At 51.0% G+C, this 16,027-nt stretch overlaps 1 protein-coding gene across 1 annotated transcript in view; it reads left to right on the top strand.

The window, feature by feature from the left end:
• SMAD3 (SMAD family member 3) overlaps positions 1 to 13,827 on the top strand; it is a 134,087-nt gene extending 120,260 nt beyond the window's left edge. The window contains exons 6-9 of the mRNA XM_064267373.1: positions 4,032 to 4,244; positions 7,831 to 7,968; positions 10,134 to 10,278; positions 12,774 to 13,827. Of these exons, the coding sequence (XP_064123443.1) occupies positions 4,032 to 4,244; positions 7,831 to 7,968; positions 10,134 to 10,278; positions 12,774 to 12,897 (620 nt within the window). The 3' untranslated portion in view covers positions 12,898 to 13,827. The remainder of the gene's footprint in view (positions 1 to 4,031; positions 4,245 to 7,830; positions 7,969 to 10,133; positions 10,279 to 12,773) is intronic.
• Positions 13,828 to 16,027: the final 2,200 nt, after the last annotated feature.

Here is a 16,027-nt window from a genome sequence, read left to right as displayed (position 1 = left end):
TTGTCCTGCTTATGGCCATGCTTTTTGGGGGTCTTGATTTTTTTCTTTTTCTTGTACTGACTCTGGTGTGAGTAAGTGGTGGGAAAGAAATAAGGGCATACAAACGGTTAAAAGAAAATGTGCCATTCAAGGCAGAATGCAGAGGTAGTGGTGGTAAGTTTTGGTCTAGGGTTCCTGTCACAGAATTGCCCTGGGGAAGCAGCTGAGGGGTGATGGAGGGCAGGTGGGGGAGGCAAGCAAAGGCAGGGCTGGCTTTCAGTTGTTTACAGAGAATAGTAAACGCTTGGCTGGGGGTGCTGTCGCAGCTCATTCCCGCATCTGCATGTAGGTCTGCTCATTCAAACAGCACTCTGAAGCGGCAGCCTTCAAACGTTGCCTTTGGCCTGACTACACAGCTTCCCCAAAGTGGCATCTTCCTAATTACGTGTCAGGCTCCTGCGTCCAGTTTTCTGCGACACTGGGATTGTCTGTCCAGTGTGTGTCTGTGAGTTGCGGTGATGTTTGGATCAGAGCTCATATCTGCTTGGGAGGACCTCTTGGCCTTGGACCCCAAGCTCTTCTCTGGTTCCTCAGACTTCCTGAAGCCCACACCTTCTCAGAACGTGGTTTTGGCACCATGCTACCCAACCAGCGGTCTGCCACTTATTCTGATGGGTGGGTTATGCCAGTACTCCTGGGAACCTAGCACTTTCTCCTGCCTGGACCAAGACCAGGGGGTGCTAGACAGGGTATTATCATTAAGGGTGAGGACTCTGTGCTCTGTTTTGCATATTGCTTAGGGGAAACCAGGGACAGCCCAGATCAGCCAAACCTGCCTGTTCAGGCTGACCTATTACCAGAAGCACAGTGACCTAGATGGCCTGGTTTAGATGTCTTCTAGGACACTGTAGTTATGGTACAGGTTAGCAAACTGAGGCCAAAGAGGGGAAGCCCCCAGGGTCGCATAGCAGGGTCAGCAGAGGCTGAGGTAGAATCGGGTCATCGCCTGGGTGGTGGTGGCTGGCAGCCCCTCGACAGTACCTGTTGGCTCTGACATGTTGCCTGGCTGCTTTGAATGCTTGGAAAGCACTTGGATTTCTTGTTTTTTTTTTTTTTTTAGTTTCCAAAGCAACACAGCTGAAATGTTGGTGACCACATTGTTTAGAATATAGCTTATCTCATTGGAATGTTGGAGCATCTCACAGAGTCAGAGGGGGACATGGCTAACGTGGCTCAGTCTACCCTCAGGGCCAGGGCATGGCCACATTGACCCTGTCCTTGGGCCTGCCTCCCTGCCCCACTAAGTAGCTTTCATCATCTTTCCTTGATCCGTGCTGGGAAGAGTGGAATAGGGCAAGGTTGCTTTGCAGCCTCTTCAGATGGAGGTTGAAACAGAAGCAGGATGTTAAGTTCATTCTCAAGTTCATATAGTCAAGGTTATTGTGGTTAACACCATATACTGAGGGCTTGATAGGTGTCCTGCATTGTTTGCAGTACTTTACATGAGTTACCTCAGTCTACCCACACACAGCCCCAAGTGGTAAAGAGAATCCCCCACACTGGTGGCTCGAGGAGGGGAAAGTGGAAGCTGAAGCTCAGAGAGTCGAGCTGGTTTTCTCTTAGTCATACAGCTAGAGAGTGCCTGGGCTAAGGTTAAACTGTGGCCCTTCTGACATTAAAGCCTGTGCTCCTTGACCTGGAGGGCAGTAGTTCTCCACTCGGGTAGGTTTTTTGCTTCCCAGGGGACACCTGGCAATGTCTGGAGCCATTTTTGGTCATCACAGCTTTGGGGCGGGGGTGCTACTGGTGTCTAATGGCTGCCAAACATCCTACAATGCACAGGACAGACCCCACGACACTCTCCAGCCTCAGGCAGCTGTGGTGCCAAGGCTGAGAACCCCAATCCAGGTGTCCTGACCCTCCAGATGACACTGTCCAGGTGTGTTTAGTGCAGGATCATTATGGTTGGCATCTCCAGTGCCATGATAACCTACTCTTCACTGTGAGAGGAGATTGTGCACCTAGACCCCAGGGGGAGGTCAGGGCCACTGTGTCCCGTCAGCGGCACCCAGGCCCTCCTGGTAGGGCAGAGCAGCTTCTCATTTTTCTCTCTTGTGCTTTGCACACCTCAAAGGGCTGGTGAGCAGAGATCCTCTGTGGGGTCTTGCTCCCGGAAGTTAACGGGCATGTGGTGAGCAGAGAGGCTGGGCAGGGGCAGGGTCTTCTGGCCAGTGCTGACCCTTGGGCATGGTGGTGTTCCTCTCCTCTCTCATTCACAGCCCCGTTCCAAGGGCTAAAGTGAGGGAGCCTGGGCTCTGGGACCTCATGGTCTAGTGGGGCAGTCAGGGCATGCTCAGTAACCAAGCATTTCCCAACATAAATAGGGCCCAGAGTGACTGATCCAAGCTGAAGGTCAGAAACAGAGGCGTGAGAATGAGCAGGAGACTCTCTGATTCCTCAACAAATGGGTGGAAGTCACACAGGTAGAGAACAAGGTGTGGTGGACTTGATACTCCTGGCTCAGCGGTCAAACAAAGTGTGGTGGATTTGGCATTCCTGGCTCAGTGGTCAAACAAGGTGTGGTGGACTCAGCACCCCTGGCCCAGCAGTCAGTGTGAGCAAGGTGTGGTGGACTCAGCACCCTTGGCCCAGCAGTCAGTGTGAGCAAGGTGTGGTGGATTTGGCATTCCTGGCTCGGTGGTCAAACAAGGTGTGGTGGACTCAGCACCCCTGACCCAGCAGTCAGTGTGAGCAAGATGTGGTGGACTCGGCACCCCTGGCCCAGCAGTCAGTGTGAGCAAGGTGTGGTGGACTTGTGACTCCTGGCCCAGCGGTCAAACAAGGTGTGGTGGACTCCACACTCCTGGCCCAACGGTCAGTGTGATCAAAGTGTGCAGGTGGAGAGTACGGGGTACCTGGGCAGGTGTGGAGCCATTGTGGCTGGAGGTGAGAGGACCATGATGGAGTCATAGGAAATTCAAGTGGAAAGGTGATATGGGATCACAGGAAGGAGAAACCTCTATTTCAGGGGTTCTCAACTCTTCTGAGAAAGAGAACAGCCCCTCACAAGGTGGCAGTTTTACTTGTAGGATCCCTTGATTGAGACTATGACAAATTCAGAATTTCTTGTAGGTGAGTTGGTGTCTTAGCCACCCCAACGGCATCTAAAAACATTTGGAAATAGTATCTATGATAAGAGATGTGGAGGCGGGTTCAGTCTGTAGACCATGCCTGGTGAACGTGTGGGTTCACAGACACTGAGCACACTTTGGAACCCATGGAGCTGGTCTGGCCTTTTTACTTTGTTGTTGTTGGGTACCATCGAGTCAATTTTCAACTCCTAGCAATCCTATGTGATGGAGTAGAATTGCTGCATAGGGGTTTCTAGGCTGTAATCTTTACAGGAGCAGATCACCAGGTCTTTCTCTCACGAAGCCTATGGGTGGGTTCAAACTGTCAACCTTTCAGTTGGCAGCTGAGTCCTTAACCACTGTGCAGCCAAGACTCCTCCTTTTTTACTTTACAGACATGGCAACTGCAGTTCAACAGGCTAAGAGGTTTGCCCAAGACCATAGAGAAAGGCACTTTTGGGAGCAGAGACTAGTATGAGTTACTTTGGGGACCTTGAGCGAGTGGCTGGAGGTGACCTACCTAGGTGGCCTGGCTCGCCCCACAGGGAGAACACCCTGGGTGTGTCCAGTGCACTTGTCCAGGGGCCACTGGTGCCTGGCCCTCTGCAGTTTGGCTGAGAACTCTTTGAAATCTGTTTCAACCCTTGTCAAGGCCAGGCAAGTGGGGCTGGGCCGCTGAGCTAATAATAAGTGATAGGCATAAAGCGGCAAGGCTGTGGAAGGCTCCAGCCTTCTCTAAACTCACCTGAGTATCTGGTCCCATTGGGCCTTACAAGTTTTGTTATAAAAGGCATGGAAGTGGGGAATCATGAATGCCCTTGGCCAGGTGGGGAAACAGTTTTCCAGGCATCCAAAGGACCCATTCAGGGAGCAGGGGGCTGGGGTGACCTACTGACCCAGTCACCTGGCCTGTCTCTACAGACCTGCAGCCAGTCACCTACTGTGAGCCGGCCTTCTGGTGCTCCATCTCCTACTACGAGCTGAACCAGCGTGTCGGGGAGACCTTCCATGCCTCCCAACCATCCATGACAGTAGACGGCTTCACCGATCCCTCCAACTCAGAGCGCTTCTGCCTGGGGCTGCTCTCCAACGTCAACAGGAATGCTGCGGTGGAGCTCACCAGGAGGCACATCGGTAGGGGGCGCCTCACGTTCCTCCCACGCTACTCCACACACTGCCCCATGCTGCCTCTGCACAGAACCCCCACCCACCCCAGCCACGTGTGCCTCCTGCTGGAAATTGGGGAGGGTACTCTGTCTCTGTTCCAGCCCCCAAATTCCATATTGCCCTGGTCTGGGGCCAGACGTGTAGAGTTGAGGATGCTTGGTGTTTCCCACTCAAAGGTATGATCTCTGAAAATATGGAAGCCCCAGAGAAAAACACTTCACCTAAGGGGACAGGAAACGGAAGTCTGTGAGAAAGGCAACATATGCAGTTGTCTTAATAAAAATATTCTTCAAGTACATAGGTTGGTAGGTAGTCTGTCCTTCATGCATGATTGTACTAGAGAAGGTGGAAAAACAGGAATCGCCCAGACACTATGACTTTGAACCTCCTGCTTTCTAAATAAAAGATGGCTTCATTAAGTTAGGGAGGATGAGGCTCTGTTATGTATCACTTGAATTGTACATAAAATGACTATGCTAAGGCTCTTCGTAATTTCACCATGCAGAACTACACCATGTCCAGGCTTAGGACGGCTGTAGCGGTGGTGTCATGGGATATTCTCAAAACCTGTCCTGGGGCCCTGAGAGTTGGCAGAGGGCTCCAGGGTAAGCTCAGAAGCTGGACAGGGCAGCCAAGGGGCCCTGCCCCATGGAACCAGAGCACCTCGGCTCTGGTTGGAGGAGGAATCTTAGTGTTAAAGAGAGAAGAGTTTGGAAAGCACTGGCCGAGGCTGGTACACTCCTTTTTGCACAAAATAACCTGATGCCCAGAGAGTGGCAGAGGCCGCACAGTGAGTCAGGGATGAAACTGTCCCGACCGCCAGACTCCTGTCCTTCCCACACACCTCCCCGGATTTCTTGCTTTAAAAAGATGCCAATTCTGGGTGGCATACACAGGTGTCTACTTATTGTTTTTATAACTGTTTCCATATTTCAAAATCATTTTTTACAATTAAGACATTTTTTCTCTTTTGGTCTGGGTCCTTGGTCTCTATCTCTGCCCCAGCCCCCTGGCACTTGGCTGAGATAAGGAAGGCAGCCCCCCGCTCTGTAGACCAGGAGTCCCCAGGGCTCTGCATGTCTGTGAGACGCCAAGTCCCCTAGGACCAAAATAAGGACGAGATGGAAACAGCAGTGGGACCAGGAGGCTGGGGAGGGAACATCAAGTGGCCCGTAAGTTGGTCACCTGGTTTCCATCCCATTGGCTGTTGGGCCTGGACAGTCTGGCTCCATTTTCAAGCCCCCGGGGCCTCTTCTCCAGCAGCAGGAGAAGGGAACATCCCCTGGCTGAGCAGAAAGCTCGTTGTTCAAGTGTTTATATAACTGTTGGGTTTGCAGAGCCAATTTAAAAATAATTTCTGTCCATCTGGGCTGAATTTAAAAGATAAAGAAAAAGGAAATGGCATAAACCTAAGGAATGTTTGAGAAAATGCACTGAGGGGAGAAAGGTACGGGGGCTAGCATTAGGCCGTCCCTCCAGTGACTGCTGCTGGGGTGTCTGCTGCTGCAGAAGGAGCCCAGTGGGTTTGCTGAATGCATCTCTGAGTCTGGGAGTGGAAAGGGACCTTGTAGTAGCAGCAGCAGTAGAAGTAGTAGCTCCAGCAGCAGCAGTAGTAGTAGCGATAGCAGTAGTAATAGTAGCTCCAGCAGCAACAGCAGTAGTAGTAATAGCAGCAGCAGCAGTAGTAATGGCAGCAGCAGTAATAGTAGCTCCAGCAGCAACATTAGTAGTAGTAATAGCAGTAGCAGTAGTAGCTCCAGCAGCAACAGTAGTAGTAGTGATAGCAGCAGCAGCAGTAGTAATACCAGTAGTAGCAGCAGCAGTAGTAGCTCCAGCAGCAACAGTAGTAGTAGTGATAGCAGCAGCAGCAGTAGTAATAGCAGCAGCAGCAGCAGTAGTAGCTCCAGCAGCAACAGTAGTAGTAGTAATAGCAGCAGCAGCAGCAGTAGTAGCTCCAGCAGCAACAGCAGTAGTAGTGATAGCAGCAGCAGCAGTAGTAATACCAGTAGTAGCAGCAGCAGTAGTAGTAATAGTAGCAATAGCAGCAGCAGTAGTAGTAATGGCAGCAGTAGCAGCAGCAGTAGCTACAGCAGCAACAGTAATAGTAGTAATAGGAGCAGCAGTAATAGCAGTAGCAATAGTAATAGCAGCAGCAGCAGTAATGGCAGCAGCGGCAGCAGTAGCAATAGCAGCAGGAGCAATAGCAGCAGGAGCAGTAGTAGTAATGGCAGCAGGAGCAGTAGTAGTAATGGCAGCAGGAGCAGTAGTAGTAATGGCAGCAGGAGCAGTAGTAGTAATGGCAGCAGGAGCAGTAGTAGTAATGGCAGCAGGAGCAGTAGTAATGGCAGCAGGAGCAGTAGTAGTAATGGCAGCAGGAGCAGCAGTAGTAATGGCAGCAGGAGCAGCAGTAGTAATGGCAGCAGCAGCATTGTCAGCCTGGAGGCGATTTGATTGGGTTTTCTCTGTGCCTGACTATCTTCCTCTGCTTTCCCTGCTGCTGCTGCTAACACTTATTTATCAGGTTGTGTATCTCAACAACCCTAACCAAAAAAACCAAATCCACTGCCGTTGAGTTGATTCTGACTCATAGCGACCCTATAGGACCAACAACCCTAACCAAAAAAACCAAATCCACTGCCGTTGAGTTGATTCTGACTCATAGCGACCCTATAGGACAGAGTAGAACTGCCCCAGAGAGTTTCCAAGGAGCGCCTGGTAGATGCGAATTGTTGACCTTTTGGTTAGCAGTCCTATCTCTTAATCATTGCCACCAGGTTGTCCTCAACAAGACTATGAGGTAGTTAGTACAGTAAAACTTTTGAAAGCTGGAACCTGTGCAAGGCAGAAACCTGTCAGAGAAGGACAACTCAAATATTTTCTACTAAAACGAATGATAGGAAAGTGGTAAGACTGCACCCTGTCAAAGGTGGAAAACTTGGAGATCCAGAAGAACAAGGCAGTCCCATCGAGTTCCAGCTCTCACACGTTTCACTATATTATTGTCTCCATTTTGCACCTGAGAAAACTGAGGCTTAGAGGTTGAGTAACTTGGCTGAAGGAGCCCTGGTGGTGCAGTGGTTAAGTGCTCTGCTGCTTACTGAAAGGTCGGCTTTCGAACTCACTAGCCAAAGATGTGGCAGTCTGCTTCTGTAAAAGTTACAGCCTAGCAAGCCCTGTGGGGCAGTTCTACTCTGTCCTACAGGGTCGCTATGAGTCAGGATTGACTTGACAGCAGTGAGTTTTTGTTTTTTAACTTGACTGAGGCCAATGGCTAGTCAGTGGCAGAGGCTGTCACTGAGACTGGCCCTGTGCTCTTTTCTCTTGTCATCTGCCCCCACCCCCAGCTTTAGGAACCCAGTCTTGCCTATCATTTTGTTGTGAGTTTTAAGCACGGACTCTGGGTCCTGTTGGCCTGGTGAAGATGGCAAAGTGCCTGTCACCTGGAACATCTGCTGCCCCTTGGCCTCCCTTTGCTAGGCTAGCTTCAGCTCGTCTCAGGGCCATCGTGTGTGGGCAAAGTCACCCTGGCGCAGCCTAACCTGAATCTCTCTAGGGAGAGGCGTGCGGCTCTACTACATCGGAGGGGAGGTCTTTGCAGAATGCCTCAGCGACAGCGCTATTTTTGTCCAGTCTCCCAACTGTAACCAGCGCTATGGCTGGCACCCGGCCACCGTCTGCAAGATCCCACCAGGTAATGCCACCTACACCCCCACCATACCCACAGGTTCCCTCCCTGACAGCGTTTGCCTGGGATATTGGAGAGGTTTCATCTTTCCTACCTTTTCCTCCCCATCAGTGACAGTAGTGTCAGCCTGGAGGCACCTTGGTTGGGTTTTCTCTCGCCTTATTGTCTCTTATGCTTATTTTGGGGAGCCGGCGAGGGTTTTCCCAGAGGGGCTGATGATGCCCACCTGTCCTTCAAGAAGGGTGTGTTGGGCTGGGTAGTGTGGACAGGGCCAAGCCTGGGCAGCAGGGTGTGGCCAGGGTCAGGTGGTTGCCTTTGTAGCATGCTATCTCCTGCTGGCTGAGTGCAGATGACAGAGGAGGGCTGGACCTTGGGCAGGGTAAATTTAAGAAGGCATAAAGTCTGGAATGATAAAGTGCTCCATGCTTCCAGGTCACATTTACAGGGTACATTTCAACTTTGATCTCATTTAGCCCTCGCTCTTCTGGCTGTACAAGTGAAGAGACAGGCTCAGTGATGTTAAGCCACATGCCCAAGGATACACATCTAGTGTATGAGTCTCCTAGGACTGCCGAAACGAAGTACCACAAAGTGGGTGGCTTCTAAGAACAGAAATCTATTGTCTCGCAGTTCTGGAGGCTAGAAGCCCAAGTCGCTGTGTTGGCCAGGCCATGTTGTAGACTCTGGGGGAAGACTCTTCTCTCTCTCAGCTTCTGGCAGCTGCAGGTGTTTCTTGGCATAGAGATGCATCTTCATGTGGCTGTCTTCCCCTCTGTCTGTCTCTGTTTTATAAGGGGCATCAACTCAGATGGGATTATAGTGCCCACCCTCATGCTAACTGACAGCATCTTCAAAGACTCTATTTCCAAACAAGGTCACTTTTCACTGGTACTTTTTTTTTTTTAGGGGTAGGACTTTGGTTTATCTTTTGAATTTGGCAATTCAATCCATAACAGCTACAAGTGGCTGAGCCAGGACGGAGTCAGGACTGATTCAGGGTCGGGGAAGTCTAGTACTCCTCTGCTCCTGGGCTCCGCTGGGATCAGAGCCGGCTCCAGCCAACACCACCCCCTCCGCCTTGGAGAAAGTGCGAAAAGGAAGGGCAGTTGCATTGTTGGCATTCCGCCCACTCCCTTCCCCACCCCCATCTTTTTTTATTGAGGGCTGAGTTGCCTCTGGTATTGTTTGTTACCTCACAGGATGTCAGAGCTGGCAGGGCCCCCATGTCCAGTCCCTCATTTTACAGAGAGACACAGGCCCAGGAAGAGAACGTGCCCAGCCCAGAGTCACACAGCAAGATGAGGAAGGAGCCCAGGGTTGGCCCACGGATAAGCGTCGCCTCAGCTCACCTTTTGGGCATTTCCGGCATGTGCATTTGTCTTTATTTTTCTGGCTGACACATTCCTGGCACTCAGCAGTAAGAATTTAAACAAGAGGGTTATTTTAAACTTTATTTGTGCCTGTCCTGTCTTGAGTTTTACTATCTGGAGAATTAGACACACACCTTCGTTTTGCTGTGAATGTCACCCAGACCCAGCCTTGTGCCTAGAGGCCACACTGTGGTCCAAATCTCTGGCTCCCTCCTAGCCGAAGCACAAAGTGGATTCGTCAGAGGAGTCTGAGTGGAAGAAACCCAGGACCCTCTGTGGAGCTGCTTCTTGAAGTGGCTGTAGAGTAGGGTACAGTAGCCTTCCAGTGGCCCTTCTCTGCTGGCATTCCCTGCTGTTGCCTGGCAGAGCTTTCCTCCTCAGGTGGTCAGCCATACCCCACACCACCATGGGCACCCTGGCTCAGGGACCTTGTCTTCATGCCCTGGAGTCCTGCCTTGGTCCCTTTGGCCCACCTCTCCAAACCATCCCCCTTGTGGTCTGTAGCCCACCTTTTCTTCTTTCTTCCCAGCCTTCTACAGCTCTGGGAACAGGTGCTCTCTGGTCAGTGTTTAACTCTCCGCTCACAGTTGCATCTGCTCGATGAGGTGGTGAGGGGCCAAGTTGGCCTGTCGCCAGCACAGTGCTGAGCATGGGGTGCAGCTAAGGCATTAAACAATTGTGTGCCACTTGGGCCTTGTGAACTGTGCCATTCTGGTGATCGAGGGGTCCCCTTCGCTAGGAAGGAGCAACAGGCACTAAACCTTCCCATCACCGCAAGCACTGTTTTTGTTTTGTTGGCAGGATGCAACCTGAAGATCTTCAACAACCAGGAGTTTGCCGCCCTCCTGGCTCAGTCTGTTAACCAGGGCTTCGAGGCCGTCTATCAGCTGACGCGCATGTGCACCATCCGCATGAGCTTCGTCAAGGGCTGGGGGGCGGAGTACAGGTCAGTCTGGGGCTGCAGAGGTGAGGGGACCAACCAGGTGGCTCAGAAGAGAGAGCAGGGGCTCCTGACATGAGCTAGACCAGCCCTGCTGGTGTAGAGCCTGAGAGATGGAAGACCAGAGAGAGGCCAGAGCCAGGCAGGCCCAGAGGGGCTGAGGTGGCGCTCAAGTGAAACAGAAAAGCAGACCAGTGTTCACCCAGCACTTGTAGTTTAAATACACACGTCCCATTCATCCTCACAACAACCCTGGGAGGAAACATTGACTGGCATCATCCCCGTTGTACAGATGAAGCAATTAAGGCCCAGGGAGGGAAAGTGGCTTGCCCAAAGTCCCTCAGTAGTAGAAAAGCAGAGCCTAGAAGTTTGCCCTCAGCTTCTTTCTCATTCTCTACTTGGAGCAAATGGTTTTAGAATGACCATCTCTGGAAAGTTAAGACTTTGTCTCATTGTTCATCCCTTCCTCTGAGGCTCCATCTCAGACTTGGGGTCTGGTGACCCTGAGGACCTAGACTATTAAAACTGAGAGGCCCGGAAAGGGAAAAGGTGATTGGGTAGTCATAAAGGAAGGTGCAAAAGAACAGAGTTTATATAGAAATGATTTTTTCCTGGAATTTTGGAGGCTGGTTTAAACGTGGCTCCAGTCACAGCCAGGGGGCCACCTGGTCTGCTCTGCCGTAATTCCTCAGGCCATTCTGGCTTTGGTTTAGAAAATCCAGTTGCTTTTCTTTCCACAGAAACAGGAGTTTCCCAAGAGGCAGGCCTGTGTCCCCCACTTCTCTCTGCCAGCCCCCACTCCTACAACCAACTATAGAGGCACCCCCACGGCAGCTGGAGCCAGTGCCTTGCAAGTTACTCTCCCCTTTCCTTCACTTTTCCAGATGTTTGGAATCCATTTTGTTTTGCAGTCATTCTGCACCCAGGCCAAACCCATTTCAATTTTGGCTCTGGGCCACTGTTTATAATGAAATCCAGATGAGCATGACTTATGGAAAGTCAGATTCTCATTAGAGGATTTCGGTCCATAAAATCCTTCTCTTCCATTTACCGCATTTTAGCTGCTGTTCCTTTGTGTCTGCCCCACGGTGCCAGGAAACATAGCTGCTTGGTCTCTGGGATCTTTCTCAAATCCAGGATGAGTGACCAGTTGATCCAAGTGGTCAGACCTCAGGAGAACATTCAGCACAGTTATAATGGCCTGAAGAGATTAGCCCAGGCCCAGAGATCCCGCCAAGGAAACGTTGTAGCCAACCTTTTAGCCCTGGCTTAGATCACTTAGGGAACAGGAGAGAAAGGTTAGAAAATATAGGAAGAGGGAAGTACTTAAAGATGGACCCAAGTGGAAAAGAGCAACAGGGAGGCCCATTGGCCCTTCTTACACCTTGACTGCAGTGCAGGGGGCCACGTTCTGTCCTGCGGGCACCCCATATCAGGCAGGCTCTCAGGGCCGGGTCAATAGACCCACTTCTAAACTCCCCCAACTTAGGGGCAGTGTAGGCCAGTTGAGGAGGGTGGTACCCTCAGGACAGTGTCCCTGGGCCTGGCGCAGCCCTCGGAGCCAGCTCTGAGTGCTGGGGAGAGGCTCCTTGATGGTGGAAGGCTTTCCCTGGGGGAACTGTATTACCACGCAGGACACACTGCCAGCACACCCAGTCCTGGGCGGCTCACCCCACCGCCACCGGCTGGCAGCGCTGCACAGCAGCCTGACGGGTAGGTGTGGCCCCTTCCCAGAACAGACTTGCCCTCCTCCTCTCTCTTGGGCCAAGACGAGTAAGGTTTCAGCTCTCCTTTCTGTGCGGTGGCCGAGAGCAGGGCTCAGGGCCCAAGCCTCTCACCTCCAGCTGGCACCGGCAATTCCGGCCTCAGCAGATAGCCTTTGCTCAGTGGGTGCCTTTGGGAGCTCGCCTGCAAGTTGCGTCACCAACCAGCCTGGACTTAGACAAAGTGCTTTGGGGAAAAGAAACGTGTGGCGTGCCTTGGTTTTTTCCAGTAATTGTTCCATGGCTCGCTCTACTTGTAAGATTTTCCAAAATAAGGCCATAGATGGGAATTATATCAGCACATTGGGAACCAACAGCATGCGGACTCTGTCGGCGCTTTGTTAAAAAAAAAAACCTCCGTCAGACAGACACGCGTCATTGCGGCCTGCTGGGGCTGGGTCCAGGTCTAGAGATGGGAGAGCTGCAGGTGCCCTTTGGGAGCCAGGGAGGCCCGGCCAGTGAGTGGGGAGCCTCTGGTGTACCTTGGAATTCGCCTTACACATTTAACTCTTGAAGGGCCACCTCCTTCCCCCTCAGAATTTACTCAGTCTTTCCTGGTTGGAGGAGTTTAAGCAAGGATTGTTACCTCCTCCAGGACAGCATCCAGCAAGGTAGGCTGAACCTCTGGCTTAGGGAGGGAAAGTGTCACCAAAGCAGAAACAGGTATTCTGACTGCTGTGTCCCTCTAGACCTTTTATAAGTCCCCTCCACTCCTACCCCTTCCCCTATTTCTTGCAGGAGACAGACAGTGACCAGTACCCCCTGCTGGATCGAGCTGCACCTGAATGGTCCTTTACAGTGGCTTGACAAGGTCCTCACCCAGATGGGCTCCCCAAGCATCCGCTGTTCCAGCGTGTCCTAGAAACCTTGGGTGTGAAGGGGGAGGGTGGGAAGGGTGGGCTTGGGGAAAATGGCCATTAGGAGGTGGAGAAAGTCAGAGCTCTGCTCAACCCACTGTTGTCATGAAAGAAGAAAATTTTCTCCCTCAACCCAAGTGGCACCAACCTATTCTCCAAAACACAAAGGCAAACCCAGAGATGAATTCTATGAACAGCGGTATCTGCTGAACCAATTTGTCCTTCAGCCCTCAGTTGAAGGACAAGCAATGGCTTCTGCTCGGGTAGTATTTCACCACCTGCCCCTCCCCCAAACCCCTTCTTTTTTAGTGACAGCGATCTGGGATGCCATGGTCCAGCAGGAAGTGTTCCTCTGGCCAGGACTGGAGTGTGGAATTTACCTTGGAAGGGTCTCCTAGGTAGGGAAAAGCCTGCATAGGCTCCCTAGCACTGTTGACAGATGCCACTTCAACTGAGCAGTCACCAGCCCCACCACTCCGGCAAACCCTGTGCCTCATGAGTTGGATTGACTTGGCGTGGGGAGGGGCTTATCTGTCTCCCTCCCCAACACCCCAGAACATTCTGATGGGCGTGAGCAAGCGTGTTTGGTAGCACATGAACAAGGGGACAGTGGGAGAGGCTGGTGAGAGCCACACCTGCTTCAGAAACTCTTAAATTTGTCCTTGCTAACTTTGCAGAGTTGGAAGGATCTGCTGAGGCTCTGTGCGTATGCACTGTGTGGCTTATGTTATCACATTAATCTCAAAGAGATTTGAATTACATTAAGTATTGACATGAAGCAAGGGGCAGTTGTCACGTGATGGCGTCTTGGCTAAGGCAGCACTACGTGGAGTGGGTCTCCCCTGGTCATCTGTAAGAGCTCACTCTACATTCTCATGCACGTGGCTATATTGGTTTATGTAGTCAGTTGCACTAATTAAATGAACTTTATCATATGCTTTTAAAATGTTTGTTTTATCTAAAACAAAACAAAACAAAAACCCTGGGTTGACACATTGACTGGGAAACTGGAGTATGCAAGCCAGCAACTTCTCCACCTTTGCTCCCCCAAGGTGAAGCTTTCCCAGGTTTGTCGAGGAGACACCTGCCAGCACTTTTGGAAGCTGAAATTTACAGAAGCCAGTGTATAAGGAGGGAAAAACTCAGGCCAACCGATGAAAAGGGCTATTTTTTTTTTTTTAACGTCTTTGACAATTGCAAGCTTGGTGCAGAGAGATCTGTCATTTTTCCCATGGGCTCTGAGATTCTCTGGCTCACAGTAGAGGACCATCAGCGGCAACTCTAGCAGTTCTATTGTGTAAGAAGTACTGCTTCCAGTGGCAATTAGTGAGAAAGTTACTATAAATTATTTCAATTGAAAAAAGAAAGGAGCCCTTTCCTTTTTACTGGCCTTTTGCAGAACACAGCAGACAGGATTGCCGCCTGCAACTGGTATTAATTCTTCTTTGCTGCTGTTTTTGTATGAGATGACTTATCCCATATTTTTGCATGGATTTATACCAGGAAAAATAAAGGGGTTTCCTATGGAAATCCTGTCTTACTCCAGGTGAAGAGGAGAAAGTGTAAACTTTTGGCAGGTATTAACCTCTGATGCCATATGAAGATGTTGGGGCTCCCTACAGCATCCTGTGCCTCTGAAGCTCTAGCCTTGAGTTTTCCGGGTAGGAGAGCTGTTCCCCAAGCCTCCTGAGGACACGGGAAGAGACTGCAGGAGCAGCTTGCTGACTTGTGCTAATCTTCTTGAGGGGGTGTTGACACAGAACCCAAGGACAGTACAAACCCCCTCGGCTGTACCTGAGAGACCATGTACTGCGGGCCTGAAGTGATCTGTGGACTGCTTCTTACCAATGTAGGAAGCCCCCGGAAGACTCCCAGTCGAGGTCTGAGACCTGGGGCACAAATATGCCATTGGTTTCTGCTGGAGCAATCCCAGTGCCTCTCCTGAAAGCCATGGTGGGCAGTGGTTTCTGAGGGTGTGCATTCTCCACTTGCTACACAGTCCCATTTGAGGGTTTCCTGTGGCACATATCCTCCAGGTACTTGGAAACTGTCTTCAGGTGCCGCCTAATTTTGGTGATCTGGTGGTCACCTTTGGCAGCATTTGGATGGGGTCTTAGAACCCTCAATGCTCATTCAGACCTGAAGGTTACTTCCAAGAGGCATGAGGTTTTAGTGTCATGTTTTTCCAAAGGCTGCTTAACCCTTTTTCTTTGTAGAGTAGGCCATGGAGAGGACACGCGAGGAGGCACTGGGTAAGCTCACTGTGGGCATCACCGAATATATTGGAAAAGGGTGTCACTCCCATCATAGAGTGCTTTGGGGCATGTGTAGTATTAGTGCCCATCCTTAAAGTCACAAAACTAGTTTTCTTAGAAGTCTTAAAATCCTGTTGTATGAATGGCATTTACACATTACAACAAAAACCTTTTTTAAAGGGCAGTTGAAAGGGGCAAGAGCAGTTCTAGAGCTGAGACTGCAGTGTTAGGTGGCCCTTTGAAGTCTCGTTGGTCCAGGCAACATGATCCAGTGTGTCCTCCCCTGCCAGCTCCCCATGCATGCTGTCTTCACCTTGCAGCCTGTGCCAGCACCTACCCGAGAGTAGCCAGCACCGGGGCGTGTATCTGTCCTCAGCACCTCCCTGAGGAGCCGGCTTTTATTCCCATTTCTTCCTCCCCCACTGTCCGCCCCGCTTCTTGCCAGCTTTATTTAGTAGCTTAGACCCTTCCAGCACAGATGCAGGTAGCTTCCCTGGCCGGTTTGGATTCCAGGCCTGTGCTGGAACATCATCTGTTGGCCCACCTGCCTGGCAGGTGGTAGAAGAGCTGACATTTTGAGACAAGCCTGGAGTCAGGAGCGGAGACTCTCTTTATCTTGGGAGGAACGCACATGAGGGCATGGCTGCTGGCAGACTTCTCCATTGTCCTTATGTGGTCTGGGCTGTATTTTTTTATTGACTGTGGTGATTATTTTTTAAATCGTTATTAATGTATTGACATGAGCTGCAGCACATATCTTGTGCTTAATTTGTTTAGTTTTTATCCATCCATCTCCCTTGGACTTCCTTGAGTTTGGACATATTCCAGGGCTAAGTGCTTTTACTCAGACCATGGGGGTGGGTGGGGGGGAGGTTTTCTT

This window comes from Loxodonta africana, chromosome 13 (genome assembly GCF_030014295.1).
Source record: "Loxodonta africana isolate mLoxAfr1 chromosome 13, mLoxAfr1.hap2, whole genome shotgun sequence".
NCBI lineage: Eukaryota > Metazoa > Chordata > Mammalia > Proboscidea > Elephantidae > Loxodonta > Loxodonta africana.
The sequence above is the reverse complement of the archived record's forward strand: the minus strand, read 5'-3'. Positions and strand labels throughout refer to the sequence as shown.